The sequence below is a fragment of the Uloborus diversus genome, chromosome 10, assembly GCF_026930045.1.
Source record: "Uloborus diversus isolate 005 chromosome 10, Udiv.v.3.1, whole genome shotgun sequence".
Taxonomy (NCBI): Eukaryota; Metazoa; Arthropoda; class Arachnida; order Araneae; family Uloboridae; genus Uloborus; species Uloborus diversus.
The window spans coordinates 21,048,051-21,068,800 of NC_072740.1; the positions used below are offsets into that span (position 1 = coordinate 21,048,051).

The window sequence follows — 20,750 nt, forward strand, 5'->3', positions numbered from 1 at the left end:
TTGCTGCAGCAGTTGGTGTTGGAAAGTTAAGTTTTTCTAGGATTATTAATCAGCAAAAGAACTTTGGGACAGTGTCTCCAGAACAGAGGGGTAAACATGGACGCTAACGCAAGATCACCCCTATAACAAACTATTTTTTTACACGAAATAGTAAAATGCATCCTTGAAAAACAAGTATAGACCTTCAGAGAGAATTATTAGCTACTGGTGTGAGCAAGGGTTCATCTACCGTTCGACGAAGGCTTATTGAATCTGGGAAATTTGCATGAACACCAATGAAAAAAAAGTTTTTAACGCCTGCAATGAAGAGAAAATGTTTTGATTGGGCCAAGAAATATCAATCCTGGGTTACATAAGAGTAGTAGAATATTGTATTCAGTGACGAAACTCATGGGTTTTGACAAAGAATTGTCAAGCAAAGTGATGGAAGTCATCAGAGAAAAATATCTTATTTTAACAGTTCAGCACCCTCAGGCAGAGAGAGATGTTAGATGTTACTTTACTTCTGGAGGACTTAGCAGCTTAGAACTAGTCGAAGTTATTATGAGCTCTAAAAAATAAATTTCTAATAATAAAAAGATAAACTTGTACGTATGATGTAAACGTTTGCTGGTGCTGTTGGTATCTTACAACCGGATCTTTCATATTGTTTTTTTTTTTCCCAAGAGCAGAAATTAACGATTTTGGATTGGGCCTAGTAATTTTCCTGATATACCTTCTACCAAAAATTTGTGAAGAATTGTAAAGAGACGTTTGAGCAAACAAAGAAAACAAAGATTGAGAAAGTTATAGAAACATTTTTTGTTTGGTAAGGACGAGATCAAAAACGTATGGTCTAATTTAGTGAAATCCATACCAAACCATGCACAGGACCTCAATCAAGCTAGAAGAGGACGTATTTCGTATTAGATTTCTGTCCTATTCATGTAAGTTATCCTATACTAATTAAACAACATTTATGAACATCTTTGAGCTTGTCACAACCAATTTGCACAGTACTGTATTGGTTTTTATGGCGCAAAAGCCTTAACAGGCAATATGCTGCGTCAAATTGCAAGTCTTCTTGGCTTTGGAAAATATGCATAAAGCTTTTCCCATTCTACTCACATGCTTATGAATGGATACAATTCAAGGATGTAGGTTCTCATGAAATGTCATGACATTAATAATATCTGCATTTTACTTTAAGCAAATTTCGAAGAATCGGAAGGTCGAGCAAAGCTACTAGGTGAGTAATTACGCAAGAAAATTTCGGAAGATTTTACATCAAGATTTTTAAAGAAAGCAGGACTTCCAAAAGGTTTTCATATCTTCATGAATGAAACTTTTCAAAACCAACTTTAAATACCTTTTAATGTGATGCGGATGTAATATGTTTGTGGATGCACACTTTGGGAAAAAATATAATCAAGGCTCTCTCTACATCACGTCGTCCAAAAGGATCGACTCAAAGAAAAACAACATTTATTTATTTATTATTATTGTTTTATATTATACATTTATTTATTGTCATTGTTTTGTTTTCTTATATATTTATTTTGCTTTTACATCTTATAATCAGAGTTCGTCCGCAAGCACCGGTGTTCCTCACTTGTAGCAAAAATATAATAAACTATTTAAAATTAACTATAAAGTAATTCAGATTTATACGCCCCATTGGGCTAAACGCCCAAGTTACTATGTTTCATAATTACACCCACAAGGTGCTCTGGTGGGCACTTTTTCAGAGCTACCATATTTACCATATTTTGCTAATAAATGACTGGAATTACACGGTGTTACGTCATCAAACTTGTCTTTTTGCTAATAAAATGTTCATGAATAGTTGTAACCGTTCGACGACGTAGACTTCTAAGTTTTCACGATAAATGTCGGCTGTTTATAAGATCAGTAACATATGCCATTAATCAATTACTAGATTTAATAACTAGGTTTAACTTACAGTTCTCTGCGGTGTGGAAAGTAATGTTTCCACTACTCTGTCCTTGTTCTTTGTAATTCCAAGCTTCAGCACGAAGATCATACGTAGCGTTAGGAAGAACGTCTATTGTTCGACAGTACTTTCCCTTCGAATTATGAACTGTGTCATTCACAATAAAAGAAGTGCCGCTTCCTTGTTTGGTGTAAATAAACGCATATCCTTGAGGTTTCCCATACTCGGGAGGTTTCAAACAGGCATCAGCACTTTCATATGTGATATTGTTTACAATCACATCTCTTGGTGCTAAAACAAAAAGCAAAAAAAAAGTGTCTCATTTTTTTATGGATATTATAACTATTCCAAATGGTCAAATTTATGGAAAAGCCTTGAAAAATTCATGTCTAAATTTGCGAGCGAAGTTTGCCATTGGTACTGTCTTGTACACAGTAAAAAAATCTACATATTTAAACTCATTTATTGGTTACAAGCATCATTTGACATCATCATTCTTGTGCATGAATCCTGTCAGAACTGAAAGAAGTTCGAATAAGGTTGGCTACATACCCACTTCCCACCTTTTCTAAGATAAGTTTAGAATAAATGCACAAATAACCATGACAACGAAAAGATATTAGTACAAGCAAAGTTTCATGAAACTAAGTACTATCAGTCAGGCCCGTCATTTCAAACTTTTCCAGGAGGGGGAGCAGATGTAGGTACTCAATGTATTTCATAGGGAAAAACATCAAAATACATTCAAAAATGCATAATTAAAGCATGTCAAAATTCCAGGGGGGTCACCCCTGATTGCCCAAATGACGGGCCCGCTATCAGTGAGCTTTTGTGTTAATAATAAACAAATTTACTCGAACTGACTTAGGGCCAACGAATCATTCTAAAGAGAGTTGCATACTTTTCACTGGCTATGTATCATACTTACTGTTATACCTCAATTCTGATGAAACAGTTCCTTCACTTTTTTCTTTGTATTCAGCTACTCGCTGATCAATTGAAAAGCTTGTTTCCAAATGGCGTTAAGTCAATATTTTTCATTCTTAGAAAAACATGATTTTTTTTAACGTAAGATTGACAATTTAATTGTAGGAAAAGGTCATTTTTCCTGTGGTTTAAAAAATCCTGACAGTCTAGGAATCTATATAAATAAAACAGAGAATATATATATATATATACATATATATATATATATATATATATATATATATATATATATATATATATATATATATGTGTGTGTGTGTGTGTGTGTGTGTTTGTGTGTCGTGTGTGGGTCTGTTCCCTATACAAATCCACAGTTTACGTCGGATCTCGACCAAATTTAGCAGGGAGGTACTTGGGCACTCGAGAAAGGAACGTAGAGGGGTTTTCGAACGCCAGAAAAGAACCGAACCGCGCGAATTTTAACTTTGAAGCCCGAAAATGTCATTAAATAGCTCTTTCTACCCGAAATAATTATTTGATTTCTTTGATACAGGTCCCATTCGAACCCCGCGAAAAACACCCATAGAGTTCATCCAGTTCCTTCGAATTTCAAAAAAAAAAAAAAGTTGTAAAATCACCAGGAAAAAATTAAAAAGCATCATTAAGAATAATGGAATATAAATTTTATGTCAAAAATTTGTCGTTTGCGCGATCTCATTTTAAATTAGCGTGAAAACAATTCAGAAGGTTGCCACTTTTTTTGTCCTCAACTGGGACTAAATAAAACTTTGTTTTTGTTTTGAGATAAAAATTTTCCCTTTTGATTATTATTTGTCGATTTATCTTCTTTCTTCTTTTCTTTTAGGATTTTAGTCGTATTTATGAAGGGTTGCGTTTCGGGAATTTTTGATTTGACGTTTTCCTTATTTGAGAATGATTGTTCTGATGGGAAATTTTACGGATTTTTTTTTTTCACTAATTGAAGCCTGATTGTTGAACACGCGTCACTTGACATAACTTTTTTTTAGAGATAGACCGTGCAAAGCCGGGCATTTCAGCTAGTTTACAAATGAAAAAAGAAAAAGCAAACTAACCCCTTTTGTAAAAAAAAATAACTTTTAAATATTTGAGCACAAAAATCTAAAAAACAAGAATAGATAAGTAGGGGAATGTGGGGCAAAGTGAAATGGTGAAATATTTGCTCTGCTTTTAGATCAACCTAACTGGTAATATTTTAACTGTGCCTGATTGGAATACACATGTGGTACTATCCTGATTGGAATGCACACGTGGTCTATTCCAATCAGGAAGAAAATACCGCCGAAGATTAAAACATATGATAGGGCAATTTTCAAAAATTGATACTCTTTATGTAATATTCAGTCAAAAATAATTTTTAGCATTATAAAATGATAACGTTTTGTTATTAACATTTTAAATATTAATTGAGACCTTCTAATATTCGGTGCAGTAAGCTTATTTGTATTTTAAATATTTTGTGAAGCCCATACGGAGCAAAGTGAAGTAGCATATTTCGTTCACTCACTCAATATTTTACGTATTCATTTATGGTTAATTCGTTGACATTCCTTCATTTAGTAATTCACTTATTCATCCATTCATTTTATTTACTTTCTTTTTCAATCGCTCTTTTAGTTACTCATCTATATTTCTTCATATATTAATTAATTCATTTTTTAATGTTTTGTTTATGGTTTCATTATCTTTTCAATTCTTCATTCAACCTTTTATTTGCTGATTCATTTGATCTAAAATATTTTAAAAATTGAATAGAAAATATTTCAGAGAAAAATATTTAATTTTTTGCTTTGCCCCATTAAAAAAAAGGTGAAAAATTCCACTATTTTTTGAAAGCACAAATTTACTGCCAAAAATAAAAAATAATATTTCAAGGCAAGTTTCATTATAAAATAAAATGTTTTTTTCTTTATGTACAGCTATTTCCAAAGCAAACTTCCAATTTATTGTTTTGAAAAAACAGAGTCATATTAAGTATTTCACTTTGCCTCACATTCCCTTACATATTCTTTATCTGATTGTTATAACAAATTTCCAGAATCCCATGAAATCCTCTGTTGTAATTTATCGACGTTACTAAAATTTTTTATTGGAGGTTAGGACAGAAAACTTTCAAAGTCATCGAGAAAGTTTCAATAAAGTCATTTTTTTATTACTAGTGAGAGGCGTTGTGAGATAAAATGTTTAATCGCGTTTCTTAAGGCTAAATGTAATTCTACAGGTTTACTTATTGTGATTTGCAGATCTTTTGTGTTTGTTTTAAACAAACAAAAAATAAATAAATAAATCCTTTAATAACAAGCTATTTCTGTTGGAATTATGTTGGTGGTTAGCTACAAGTTGTTTAATATTATATTCGTGCTAATTATTGACAGATATAGTCAAGTAGTGGAAGATAATCGACATATTTCTATCACTCATAATTGATTTTTTCCATAAAAATAATTCATTATTAGCTGAAAAAATTATCAGCGCTACCAAGAGCGTATGTCAGCCAAGTCGAAACTTGGGCCAGACTAGGAATAGTGTAGATTGGTTAGGGTAAGTTTAGGGGAGGGAGATGGCTCAGTGCGAAAACCGACATGGTACATGCCTATATTTCATTGCAATATTCAATATTTAAGCATTGTAGCACCTATATTGACTAGATTTAGATCCTTCGCCTACTCACTTAGTGATGATGCCATATCTGCTTGGAGTCAAGAGTTTGGTGAGAAAGTGAAGAGATATCTCCAAGTTGAGAGAGAGAGAGAGAGAGAGAGAGAGAGACATCATTTTTGGAAACTTACGTCAAGTAGGCCAACATTTGTCAACTTTTCGAACCACGTGTAGTTCATCACTGGCACTCAAGTTCACTTGTGATTACGTCATCTACCCAACAGCCAATCAGAAGTGACCTTTAGACAGACATACATACTCGTACATACATAGACAAGGTCAGTATTGAAAGGTATGGATTTTGGCATTTACTGTGTAGAAAAAGTTGTTAATTACTGGCTGACGTTGGGTCAATTGCAGCAGAATCTCCTTTTTTTATTTGTTTGTTACTAGCCGCTAGATCGGCTACATTACCCGCCTTCGGTGACTCGTAAAACCAACCAGCGGTGAGCTGGAGTAAATCTCCGTTCCCTGAAGAACTGAAGTACACCGGTGGTTTACTTTAGGGAATTTGCCCAATTTTTGCCAAATAAGGAGGCGAGAGAACATTTCTTACCACCTGCGGCGGAACATCAATTAATCAGCAAAGGGATGTCCACTCCCCTCAAAAGCAATGACGCACCCCCCCTCAAATATCATGAACATCCAATTCCCTACCAAAAAATGAAAGAAATACTCCCCAAAACACCCCCTGAAAATTTTAATGGCTCAGTCAGCGCCATGACCTCCCTACTTGGGCACCCCTGAATCAGCAGTACGTTAATTAATCACATTTGTTTCACGCCACGCGCTGAACTTAACGCTGGAATAAGAAACTATTGTTCAAAGGTCAAGTATACTGTAGGTTAGCTTTATTGATAGCAACTTTGTCACGATTCCAGCAACAAATAATAGGTAATTTTTGAAGCGAATGAAACGTCGCTGATAATTGACGTTTTAATTAATATCTCCGCTAATTAGAGTTGTTGATAAACGAAAACTGCCTGAACATGATGTCCGAAAAATTAAGAATCTATCGATACGTGGTTCTCTAGCGTTTGGAAGATGCTAGAATGACATAAATATTAGACAGATGGATGTTTTCATGGAGAGATACATTGATACACTTGCTTTTTAATATTAAAGACTAGCCGCTTACGGCGACTTGTGCAACACGCCTGCGACGCGTTGGTTTACATCGCCGAAGGCGGTGTACTTTTGGAGCTTCTCCCCCACATTGTCGTTTGCGGTGATACATTAATTATTGGATAGTACATTCATTTTCGGCGCGGCATGGGGTCTTCGCCCCCCTCCTATGTAATCCTGCTAATAATTAATGAACAGTAGATTCATTTTCGGCGTGGCATGCCACTAACTTGACCCACTTTCGCTGGAGCCATTCCAAGGTCAGCGCGTCTTTAATTTTCCCGTAACGGAATGGATAAGGCAATTCAAAAGCATTCAAAAAATGCCTCTTATTCAGGGCTGTGGAGTCGGAGTCGAAGAGTCGGAGTCGGACTGATTTTGGGGTAAAGGAGTCGGAGTTGTTAGAAAACTTGCCGACTCCGACTCCGGGTTTCTTTTTTTCTTTCCTTTTCACTGACTCTCCTTGCATTTTTTAAAAACTGACTACCAATTGGTTCAATTACATGTATAAAAAGATACTAATGAGAAAATAACTGCCATTATGGCAATCAGCTAGCCTGAATGCTTACCGAACTTACTGTAGCCGTCCTCTAGTTTGCTTGCTTTTTAACTTAACTAATAGCGACTGTCAGCAAACGGTTTTGTTGCCTAACATTTTCAAGTAATCACTTTCAAATAAAAATAGAAATATAGTGTTTTGTTCGATCTTAGTTATAAAATAGCGAAAGAAACGTAACAAATTAATAAGTCGAGGCCCGTAGCTAAGGTTGAAACGTTTAAGGGTGATCGACAAATTCAAAAACGTTCTGGCGCGAAAGCACGAATCCAAAAGCTCCGATGAAAAATAATCTAATGTTTTTTTCTTTATTAAGACTATTTCTATAAGCTTGGTTCTCACTAAAAAGTATGGAACAAAATAAGTGTTAATGATTTCTTGATTGCAACACTCAATAATTGCAGCTAATCTTAAAATCTTAATATTAAGGTTAATTCTAAAGCAGACAATAAAATTTAAATTAAAAATTTAGCGAAGAAGAAATATAGGTATAGTAAAAGCTATTCGTACAAATTTGTATACCGGCCGCATTTTGTGTAAAATTAGCTCCTGATGTATATGTGCCCTATTTTCGTTGAAATTTGATTGATGAAATATAATTTAAAATATATTCGCGAAAATTTTCAGAATTAAAGTATTTATAAACTCTGAAATTAACTTTGGGTGTCATCTACCTGATGGGTGTCACCCAGGCAAAACCACCCCCTCTCAAGAACTTGGATTTAGAAGAAAAAAAAAAAAAGCTTTTTCTCTCAAGTTACAGCTTTCAAAAATTGAAAGCACACGATTTGATCAATATCTATTTGTTAAACATTAAAGGGGGGCAAATTGCAGATAATCCTTTTCAAATTTTTTAAAAGGGATTTTTAAGTCATCTCACTTCTTAACTCGTAACTGTTGGAAAATTTGATTTTTAAATTGAATTTCTAACGTTGTATGCGTCTTGGGTTTACAATAAAAAACAAAATGCGAAATTTTCATGAAAAGGAATCAATATTTCAATCTCTGTTTAGGGGTTTTCCCCCTTCCCCTGAAGGGAGAGAGGGAGTTGAAAAAATACAATTGAAAAAATCAAAAACATCCGGAGTCGGAGTCGGAGTTGGAGTCGGAGTCGGGCGTTTCAAAATCCAGGAGTCGGAGTCGGGGTCGGAGTCGGCCATTTTCCTTCCGACTCCGCAGCCCTGCTCTTATTAGGTTTTATACTTCCGCTAGAAATGTGTCAGCGATATGGCCTTGTAAAAAAAGAAAGGAAGCGCGAAACTAAGGTGTCGAAAGGAAAAACGAAGAACCAGTTAATTTCCGAGGAAGAACGGAAATTGTCTTTAATTAATATCTCCGCTAGTTAAAGTCGTATAATTATGCAACCGAGTCAAACAAGTAGCCGAAAAATTTACGAATCTATCGATACCTGGTTCGATGCTCAGTTTTCTGTCTCTAAAAATCATTTGTGCTATAGTAAATAAAGCAATCAAAAGAATAAATTATTGCTAATTCTTGATACTTTTTTGACACGTGAAAAGTTTTTCCTGACGTTTTTCCTGTGAAACGAAATGATTCTTGTAGAAACGTCCACTTAATGGACTGGTCATTCACCCAAAATACAGTATACATTTTAGACACACAATTTTGGAAGATTGTTACTATATGTCTTCATTTCCTTTGGGAATTGCATTTCCCCATCGCCACCATTTTATTTACTTATGCAAGCATTAGGTGTATTGCTGAAAAATTGTTTATGACTAATAAGTATATTGTGGAAAAAGACTTTCTCTTTCGAACTGATGTCTTAAATCAAGAAAATTCTCAAAAACCTGTTTTGTTTCAAAAGGTTCAAACGTCTAAAATCCGCTCATCAATTTTTATATAGGTTCAGCCTTGAAATCACTTTGTTAACCTTATCAACCAAATTAACTTTTTAATTACTATTATTCATTTTTTTTTTGGCAAAGATGAAAGAGCTCGCCCCACCAACTAACCAAGGACAGAATAAGTATAATTGAAGCTAAATTAAATAGAAATATTCATGCAATTTGTTCTTTCATAAAACTTCAAGTAGTTTCAAAATGTCTAATTTTTTCCCCTTGTTTCACATTTTTAAAGTTTTACTTGAGAACGGGTGCACGGGACAATTTTTTTCCAATGTGCCCGAACCACGTGATTTCAAGGTACGCTGCAACTGGTTAAACTTGACTAAATCCCTTACGACACAAAACAACCTCGTGACTTAAGTATTTTTTTTTGGGGGGGGGGGGGAGGACGCGCATTTCACCGTTTTCACTGCGACTAAACTTCGTTTCGAACCTCCAATTAGCTGTAAATTATATTGTTAGGCATGTCCTGTATCTTTTCAATCGAAAAGTCAATTTTTGAAATTTTGACTTGACGTCTTTTGGGAACAAGCTCTTCAATTAGTGTGACGACGTGTTTTTTTTCTGTTTACTAATGTTAGGTAAATATACATACCTATTGAAAAAATAACTGAGCTTTTTTCATCCTTCTGAAGAGTCTCACAAAATGTCGTAGCTTTTATAAATCTTGCAATAAAATTATTACATACAGTTCATTCAACAATCATGCAAGACTAGAAGCTATACCTTCTATACTAAACTAACTAGCTTTATCTTTTAGCTAAAAACACAGCATGCATGGTAAAAGGATAGCAGTGTCTTGATATATTTGACGTAAACTATCGAGTTTCATCTTGCAAATTTTAGTGTTAAGAATATTGTCTCAGGAATTCTTTTTATCATTATTGATTCCTACTTCTATAACATTGTCTGTGTTAAGGGTGTCATTACGAGTAAAAAGCATTAAAGTTTTTCGGCAGATTTTTTTTTTTTTTTCAAGTAATTTAGACAAAGGGTTTCAGTTCTACAATTCAAATAGCACCGGATTTTTTTATCCGTTTATTTGATCTATAAAAATTTTGATTATATTGATTTCGCAGTGTCTCGATATATTTGACGGTAACAATCGAGTTTCATCTTGCAATTGTTAGAGAGTTAAGAATATCGCCCTAGCAATTCCTTTCATTATTATTACTGGTTCTCACTTCAATAACATTGTCTATGTTGAGTGTGTCATTACGAGAAAAAATAATTAAGGCATTTCAAGAGATTGTTTTAAAAATAATGTAAACAAAAGGTTTTAGTTCTACAATACAAATAACACATGATTAAAAAACAAAAAAAAATTGTCATTTATTTTCTGTTATTATCACACTAAGTAAAAATATTATTTGTGAACTATAATTACTTTTTCTTGTAAGAAAATGCCTGTACGGTTCGAGTTAAAAAGCAACCTTGCATTATGCTATGAGGAAAAGTGTTCTGGGTGATTAAATGATTTGCGACTTTGGATTTCAAGGTTAATTTGACCTGGAGATTTATTTTAGCCAGATTTTACACGTCATAATTAACTAAAACGCCCTTTTGAGACAAATAATTATGTGGCTAAAGTAAACCTAGCGTTTTTGTAGCTAAATGTTTATTTCATCAACAGGAAACGTTGAGTTTTTTGGTCCAACAGTGATAAGCAACGTAAATAAACTGTCGATCTATTTTCCAAGTTTGGGTGAACTCTAATATCGACTTCTAGGGGGCTTCCCTCACTATGCTACTAGCAAAATCCTGTCTAAAACAATAATTTTCTTTAAAAGTTTGTAAAACAGCATACCAAGTTTGATTTGTAAATCCAATGTAACGTTTTGTGGACAATTTTCGAGAACAAAAGGAAAAAAGATTTTTTTTTCTTGGAAATTATAACTTGTTGCACATTCAGCAATCAAAAAAAAAAAAAAAAAAAAATCGAAAAACATTCAAATAACTTTTAATTAAAAAGCTGAGTCAGATTATTTTCCAGAAAATTATGTTTTTTTAATGGTACTCTGACAAAAAAAAAAAAAAAAAAAAAAAATGGTGCAGAATGCTGTTGCGATCGACTGAAAATGAACTTAAAATCGACGGATGGATCGTAATCGACGAGTTGTCTACCGTTGATATACACGATAACCTTCCATCACAAACTATTTTATCGACTTCAGCTACAACACATGAAATAAAGTTAAGCATTAATGCTAAACGATAAGTCATGAGATTTGTTAATCCCGTAAACGAAAAAAATTTAATTCTGAAAGATCGTTTCATACAGATAGCGTTATTTTATTGGACATCATACGAAATGCTCACTTCATGCCAATGTATGATGGAATGCAGTATTATATTACGAGATCTTAGAACTGAAAGGAAGTTCCAGGTTTCGGACTATTATTTTTTATTTCATGAAGTTAAGAATGTTCGAATTCATTTATTTCTTGAGTAGAGAAAACAAGTCATCAGACGTTATTTTGGAAATACGTACTTACATTTACAGCCTGGCTATTATTAATGCAGTGGAAAACTATTTTCAAATGTAAAACATGAACGAGAATCATGAAATGTATGCTTATTTTGTGAATATTTTTTGTATAAACTTTCATTTCAACTTATGGAATAAGAACTTTATATGTTTAATGGTAATCAAGAATATATGCACCAATGAGAAAACATAAGAGGTATGAGTTTTAAATAATTTTATACCATTTACAGTTATCTAAAGTAATAAAGTCAGTTTCTATATTATTGATTTGTAGATGATGTATTAACATTCTCCAAGAATGTTATTTGGTTATTAATATTTTGACACTTATGGTATTAGCATTTTTTGTTTACCTCAATAGAGGAGGCACAGAATTTATATCCGATATCTCGGACATCAATTATGTGCCTCAAAACCTGACTAACGTAGGTTTGGCTATCACTACTTTGCAAGAGAGCGTAAAAACGTTTGTCTGGTGCATACAAAGGTTCTGAATCGTGCTCTTCTAACGCTGGAAAATAATTATAAAGGTTTTTTTTTAAATATAAAATCGAGTTGTTATGGCTTAATGCGGGAATACGATTCCACATACATTGCAGTAATAACCTGAAAATCTCTTTTCGGACTTAGTCTGGCTATGAGGTACAGAACTATGTGATATTTTTTGAAAATTGAACGTTATTGCGAGTGAGATCAGCTTCCCTACAAGCTGGTTATTTCCTATCTTGCTGCAGTGTTGCTTTTGCGGACGGAAGGGCAGAGGTGACAACAGCTCAGCACACTAGCAGTTTATACAATTAAAATTTCATGCACTTACCTGAGAGCGTCTTCAACACAACAGTCACTGGCACGTAGTCCCATCTTTTAGGTGAGCCTCCGTCTTCCGCAAAGATCCCAAAACGTAGGGGTGATGGAGTCCTATTAATTGGTTGGGTGAGAACTAGAGCTCCGGTCAGAGAATCCAAACTAAAGTACGTGCTGGTTTCGTTCTGGTCCATTTTATAGTAAATCTCAGCATTATGAGGTGCTGTGTCAGGGTCATAAGCTTTTACCTGCAGAACTTGAGTATTCAACGAAGCCTCCGAATGAAAAGCTGCTGTGTATCCTCTGGCTTCAAATCGAGGCGCAAACTGATTGAACTCCGTTACAGCAATTTGTAGATGTTCAAGATCGGAGGCGCCTTCGCTTACAGCAGACACCATGACCTAACAAGTTAGTATTGATATCAGTGTCAAGTACTCATTTAATACGAAAAATTTTGAACAACGTTACTCAAATGTAGTCTTTTTCATTTCCATTAGTTTCCTTTTTTCTATTCTTTTTTTTTTTTTACTTCATGAAAAAAATATTAACTAATGGATCAAAAATTTTCTTAAGTTGCAGTTTAACTTATACCGGAAATGTTACAAAAAAATTCCTAATGTCGAGAAGCAAACTTATACGCTTCGTTTTCCCTTCTTAGCAATATTTGTTTTGATCGCTTTGTGAGAATGCTTTTAAAGTATTTGATATTTTAGCCATTAAAAACGAATACTGTTATAAATTAGTCCAAAACATAAATATAGAATCCAGTTATCCGATTTAAATTACTAATGGCGAAGAAGAAAATATTGAGTTGCTAAATAATTTGAAAAGTACTATATTTGAAGCAAGAGGAAGAAACTTGTTATACAAAAAACTTGAAACTGCCTTGAGTTTTATAATTATTTTCTCGTATTTGCGCTTAACTAAATGTTATTAATTTCTTATTTGGAGAAAATTGAATAAAACTAAAACATAAATGACTACTGAAATAAATGAAATTCTTCAAATTTACACAATAAGAAATCATAAGTATCAGATAGTTTAGAATGCTTGAGAAAAAAAAGAAATCTGAATTTTTCAGTTATTTTTATCTTCGAAACGTTTACTTACCTTTAATGAATATTGATAGATTTCCAAATATTACTCACTAAACTACTTACCTTCATAAATTTAAACTCATTTGATGCCTAAAGGGTTTGAGCTTATTAGTGATAGAAAAATAGCATAAAGAGATGCGTTATAAAGGGTAAAGTGTATATATTCATAGAACAATATAAAATATTTTATGCATAGATTAAAAGATTGTAGTATCCCTTCCAAAAGCAGAAAATATGCATTGGAGGCGTCTGTGACTAGTGTAATACTTGTTTCACTATTTTATTATTATTATTATTATTATTTTTTTGGTCGATATAAATTATTGAAAGGGCGCATGACTCATGTACCCTTTAATTCAGAAACAACTGACTCGTTCTTGTGGAAAATATTCAGCAAATTTTGAGTACCGTATTATTAGAAGCAGAAATAAAGCAGCACACAGAAAATGATTTAAAAATGCACTAAACCAGATATTCTTACCTTGTGAATCAGATTTACTTTAGAAATAAATTATTATCTTAACTAATTATCTTACTTACCAACAATTAACAGGATGTATCAATCATTGATCATTTGATATTTTATTTCTATGAAAAAAATTAGCAGCATTTAAGACATAAGAATTTCTTTTGGTCCTTTTTTGGTTAAACCGGCATTTTTCATGAACACGTCACGCACATAATACATGTATTCATACCCAAAAAAGTTTTTTTTTTCTTCAAACAGATAATGACCCTACTGAGCGACGTTACTACTCCAATATAATTATTTCGCAGTGTATTTTAAACTACAAATGACCTCCGTTGAACTACATCCAAAATCCCCAAAAAAGTACATGAAGTACAATAAAAATTTTATGCAATAAGCAAAGTCTAATAAATTCATAGTCTCCACGTAAGCTTGCATTTCTAGACCATGCGTTAATTTTTATACGTGCTTATTACATCGATAGCGTCTACAAATGAAACAAAAACGTTTTTGATATTGTTTGTGCTTCAGCTGACTGAAAGCCCTTCTGCCCAGAGATAGTAAGTGTCATTTTCCAGATTCCTTCATAATTATGCTGAATATTAGCACTTGACGTTGCGGGATACCTTATTTGTTAATATACAGAAACATGTGAACTTCAAGATTTCATCCCAAAGCTTCAAAATATTTCGTGAAAACTTTTGTAAAACATAAAATTTCATTAGAATTTTTTGAAGAAGGGGATGATTCTATATATATATATATATATATATATATATATATATATATATATATATATATATATATATATATATATATATATATATATATATATATATAAATAGATAGATACATACATAGATATATAGACAGGCAGACAGACAGATACATACATACATATATAAACTGTCAAGTTGACACTGGTTATGGAATCTCTGTTTTGCGTCACAATTTGGCGAAGTACATCGAAATTGTTGTCAATTTATGACATCACTTCCTTTTGCTTTTATTAATTCTATTTTTTGCTGAACTTTTAGCTTCATCGCGTTTTAAGAAATGTAACTTCAAACATACACACAATGACTAAAAATGCTAATCTATTGTAGTCCATTTCATTAATATTGAAAAACTATACCCAATAAATATACAAAGTAGCAAATATTCATTAGTTTTACCTGATATGTTTCACCCACTGTCTTATTTATAGCTGTCGCTGTTGTCAAATTGCCCGTTTTTTCATCCACAATAAAGGTCTGGCTATCTAAAACCTTGGGCATGCTGTACTCCACTTTCATTCTGGGGTGATCTGGATCATAGGCGTGAACAGTAGTGACATGTACACCTGCTGGAGCTCCCGCATAAATACGGGGTTGGTGCATTAAAGGCCTGAACACTAATTTACCTGAAATGAAATATTTGGTGCAGAGTCAATAAGATTAATAATAAATGAAAGAAAAAAAAAAGAAGACACTTTACATTCTTGAATTAACATGTTAAATACTAACTACATATTTTATGCAGTGGTTGGAAAAACTGCTTTTTTTTCGTAGCGAACTACAACTACAACTAGTTTTTCCAAAATGTAGCAACCACAAACTACTTTTGAAAAGTAGTCGCTACTTCGCTACTTTTTAAAAAATAAATAAATAAAAAGCATACACATACACACCGTTTGTGGATTGAACGAAAAAATTGAAAAACTGGTTTAGTAATCTAAACCAGCTAACTAGCTCATTTGAAGATGGAATATTCCTAAGAATTATTTATTCTTTCATTCCTTTACCGAGCCAATTTGTCATTCCAAACATTTTTTACGATTTTTACGAATATTCGCTGCAAGAAAGAGTTTAAAAAGTTGAAGGAATTCATCTTTCCAGTTTTTAATCTTTGACAGTGAATATTTCATTCAAGAAGTGCAACTCGGCTACTTGAAAATGTAAATATGTTGATGTAGTCATAATTTGATGAAAATTTCATATAGACATACATATATGTACATAAAATTGATTTAGTTGGTGAAAAACATCTTTTAAACAAAAGAGAAAATCTTTAACTTTCATTACAGGAGTTAATTTTACAGGTACTTATATTTTGTAGGAACTAGTTAATTGATTTTGAGTTTCAAGCTGGCGTCCGGACCTGGATACCTTCTCCTTTCTTACGTTACCGATAAAATAAAATAAGAGCATTTTTCAATTTTACCAAATGACCTCGTAAGCTTACAGTATTTAATAATTGACATTTGATTTAATTACGATATATCGACACTCAATCAGTAAAAAAAAAAAAAATAAATAAAGAAATAAAGAAAAAAAAATAAATTTAAAAAATATTCCAAATGGTACGAGTGCTTATAATCAAACGTTAATAAATACCGAAATATGAACTATAACTAAAAATGCTTACTTTACTTCAATGTGCAAGTGTCGACTCGTGCGAAATAGCGAATTTTTCATGAGTAACGAATTTTGAAGCTAACGCGAATTCCTCATCCCGTAACATGAAAATTTTCGGAAGGGAATCGCTAGGCTTAAGTATCACCTTCTTTATTGGGTACTAAATATTAGTTTTGTGAATGGACTTTCCATTTAGCATCACTGAAAGCAAAATTATCCCACACTGTACTAGTCGAAACATCGCTTTCTTAATTTACAAATCATCACTCTGCATCTTTTTCATTCTAAATATGAAGTTGATGAAACATCATTTCACATACGCGGGCTGTTTATCTAAAGTTTTAAAAGGAATAATAGAAAGTTTTTGACAACTAATGAAATTTAAAGATTTTCAATATTCTTGAACAACTAAAAAGTGCGTCGAATATAATTACTGTATCTACTGCACAGTGCTATTGCAGTGCTGCATTTTATTATTGCTACATACTATACTTACCGTACTGTTTCATTTTATGCCATTCTCTCCTATTGATTTTGTGCACCCTAACCGTATTTTTATTCAATAACAAAGCTTCTTTTCAAATACAGTAAAATTCTAGTTCTCTACATTTAAATTCGGAAAAATGAAGTTAAGAAATGGGTTTAAATAGTTTGTGTGAGGGTGTGTTTACAAATTTCTAAAATAATTGGTATGGTCACAAAAAAAGGAAAAAAAAAAAAACGTGTAGATACTTTTTTCCTCAAAGCGAAATTTCAACCTAAGTGGGGAGTCTCGGAACGCATCCCTCGCCGTAAGTTGAGATTCGACTGTAAATACGGATGACATCCATACCTTTTTGCTTAGCGGGCCAATTTTTCACGAAACGGAAACATTTCTGTCATCATACATTTCTATGACACTGTAATATTTATTGTTAGTCAGCCGGGGCCGGGGGGGGGGGGGGGCAGTTCAGTGTCATTCTATCCTGTAACATTTACAGTAGCTTCCATATTAGGAGGATATTGGCACAATAATCTCATTGACATCTAAAATGTTCATCCCAGGACATTCTCTGCTGACAGAAAACACAAACGGGGTACTACATGGCAGTTATAGCTTATTCTTTTCTTTCTAAGCCATGCTCTACTGAAGGCAAATGTTGGGGAAATGTGAACATTTCGATGCCAAACAAAGTAATGGCGTCTAACAGATAGAACATATGGCGTCAAAATATGTCTGATGAAAGCTCGTATTTTTCAGAGTGTTACGAATCTGATTGATGCAAGTTTTGCTCGTCACCAGTCAAATTGTTTAAAACCTCGTCTTTTTTTTTTGAAACTTGATATAAAAGTAGTTTTTAGAAATCGCTACAAACTACTTTCTTTTGTAGCGAACTACTCGCTACTCTACTTTTTTTCAAAAGTAGTGCGCTACACTACAAACTAACAAAAAATGTAGCTACTACAGTAGCGTCGCTACTTGTAGCGCGCTACTTCCAACCACTGATTTTATGTACAGTTTAGGGGAGGGTGGTCCAAAGCGGGTAGGTCGTCCAAAGTGGGTAGGCCTTCGTATGCCCCCGCATGGGGTGTCAGCGGCGATGCATACGTATGTCGTGTTTACCCGAACACCCCCCCGAGTTTTAATCAGTCCCAGTAAAGCAGCAGTGAAGCAGCATGGCACAACCAAGCTTAAAATAATAAAAAAAAAAATGATACATTTCTTTTTTTTAAAAAAATGAAGTTTGGTAACTTGTGATTAGTTGAAGACCAGCTTACTCTTTTTATTTTCAATAATATTACGTTATTCTGACACCATCCACCTACAAACTACGATTGTCATTTCGTTTTTTTTTTTTTAAATTATTAATTAAAGGTTAAATTATTGAAATGAAAAACGTGCTTTTGGGCAAAACGAGTATAGGATTTAATCATGTATTTATTTATAATTTCTTGAAACATGTGCTGACTTAGATTTTCTACTTCAATTGGATAAGTATACTTTAAAAAGTTATTTTTATGATGGCAATTAATTAATCTATTAATTTAATCAGTTATTTCTTTATGTTTTATAAACAAATGTACTGACTTTAAATTGGATAAGTATAACTTTTTTATATATATTTTTTATAATGGCAGGTAGCTAGTCAACTAATTTAATCATTTATAACTTCATATTTGATTGGCAAATGTACCAAATCACGATTAGTTAAGCTTACCCGCTTTGGGTCCCCTTGTAGGACAAAGTGGGTTTTTCAAGTGTTTGTAATGTTTGACAATAAATAAATATTAGGTTTGAAATAATACAGAAATCATTTTTTATTTTGAAGTTCAAGGACCCTGCTAGGAAAAAACAAACAAAATTGTTGTGATTAAAAATCCAAAAACTACATTTTTTGAGCATTCTTAGAAAACGTACCCGCTTTGGGCCACCCTCCCCTAATGTAAAGAGTCTGTCAGAAAAACGTATACACACTTTAAGAAAGGAAAAGTATTACTAACGAGTTTATTTTACATTTAAATACTGATCACACATATAGTTTATATGGAACGTATTTTTACATGATTAAAGATTATTATTGACTAATTATCACTCCCTTAAGCATGCAAAACTTTTGGGTACGTATTAAAAAATGAGTATTTTAAATCTAAAAAAGTATAAGGATTTCGTTTTTGACAAACAACGTTTCGCACTCAAAGAAGAATTTTTTATTAGAAAACATTTTATTAGTATTAGCAGATGTAAAACGGTGTCATGATCGGCGAGCTGAAGTTTGTTAAAATCGCACAGTTCTACAGTAGAAATAACATATACAGTAATATGTATACTGGGGTGCCCCAAACGAAATGAAAGTGGATTTTTCAAGTCGCACACGCTCTGATATTTTTTTATGTCAAAAAAAAAAAAAAAAAATGTAAAAGAAGTTTTATATGATTTCAAATATGGCAACGCGTGCCGACTTGCGCCTGAATGTGTGAACCAGCATTGTGTACTAGGTCGAATCGAAAAAAAAGTGTGTGTAAAAAATGCATGTAAAAGCTAGAAAATTATCGCTTATTACGTATTGCGAACAGAACATGCTCCAGCAAATCGTGCAAGTGGATTTAGATTACAACAAAAACGCATAGGGGAGGGGAGTGGAATTTTTAAAATACTATCCGATCACTTGTTTACGCACGTAAGCAGTGCAAGTATAAAAATCAGTATGCAGGGTAGATCAAGCAGATTTTCAACGAGTCATATTTTGGTGATTTTGAAAAGTTTGACGTGATTGGATGGGAGGGGGAAGAAATAGGAAAGTCTAAAAATATAATTTGCACTTATTAGTAAGAAAAATGTGGGCATTTATGTTATCTATATTCAGTTAGCCATCGCCGATTTTTTTACCATATCAATCCCACCACTGAAAATTTCTTAACAGCAACAAGCCAATAAAATGTTCGAAAGTTTAAGAAAAGAACTAAAGTATTAGTTTAAACTAGTCGAAAACTTATCAAGAATCTTAAAATAATAGACAATTTAATGAAGCTTTAAAAAATATAGAACACGATGACGTGATTTGAGTGAGAAAGAAAGTTAAGAATTCGGAATGAAAGGGGAAAGCATATAAATCGTCACACTTTTTTATATCTAAATTTTTACACTAGCATAAAAAAAAATTATTTAATTCAATATTTCTGTATACATTAGTTCACCTCAATACCAAGTTGTAAATGATAGAAGACAATGTTGAGAATTAATACGCTTGTGCAGCATAAATCTTCCTTTTCTAATATCTATTTATTAAGGGAGAATGTTGTACCTTGGGACATTTTTCATATTTTAATTTTTAACATCAATTATATGAATCAAATTAAAAATCTAAAAGTCACATTTAAATACCCCAACATATTTCTATGCCATACATTTTTTAAAATTCAGACAGTTTTAAAATAAAATATTGCCAGCCATTTAAAGTAAAAGTTCTGAGCTGTCGCAAAGTACAACATCCTATTGTACCTTGGGACACATCCTGTTGTACTATGGGAAAGTCTTCATAATTAAGGAAACAGCGATATACTTGAACCAATTTTGCACAATTATGAATTATAGGGCTCGACCGATGGCAATTTTTGGCCGATGGGCCGATGCCGATTGTTGGCCGATTGTTCAAAGATGGCCGATGGCCGATTGTTTCCCTGCAAATGGCCGATGGCAAAGAAAAAAAATCTAACAGAAATAAATTGATAAGATTGACTGGGATTCAAAGGATCATTGATTCATTTCACTTTACTTCCTTTCTATGAATAAGGAATTGTAATCCCCCCCCCCCCTCAAATAAAAAACAGAATCAGATTTCGACCTAAATTTTTATTTTACAATCATCCAATTTCAACTTCACAAGTGTTTTCGGTGCATATGTACATGCAT

General features: G+C 33.0%; 1 protein-coding gene across 1 annotated transcript in view; it reads right to left on the minus strand.

Annotated features, from left to right (window-relative positions):
• Nucleotides 1-20,750, minus strand: part of LOC129231681 (cadherin EGF LAG seven-pass G-type receptor 3-like) — a 153,168-nt gene that overhangs the window by 56,634 nt on the left and 75,784 nt on the right. The window contains exons 2-4 of the mRNA XM_054866044.1: nucleotides 15,140-15,366; nucleotides 12,412-12,799; nucleotides 1,943-2,224 (exon numbers count right to left, since the gene is read on the minus strand). Coding sequence (XP_054722019.1) covers nucleotides 1,943-2,224; nucleotides 12,412-12,799; nucleotides 15,140-15,366 — 897 coding nt within the window. The remainder of the gene's footprint in view (nucleotides 1-1,942; nucleotides 2,225-12,411; nucleotides 12,800-15,139; nucleotides 15,367-20,750) is intronic.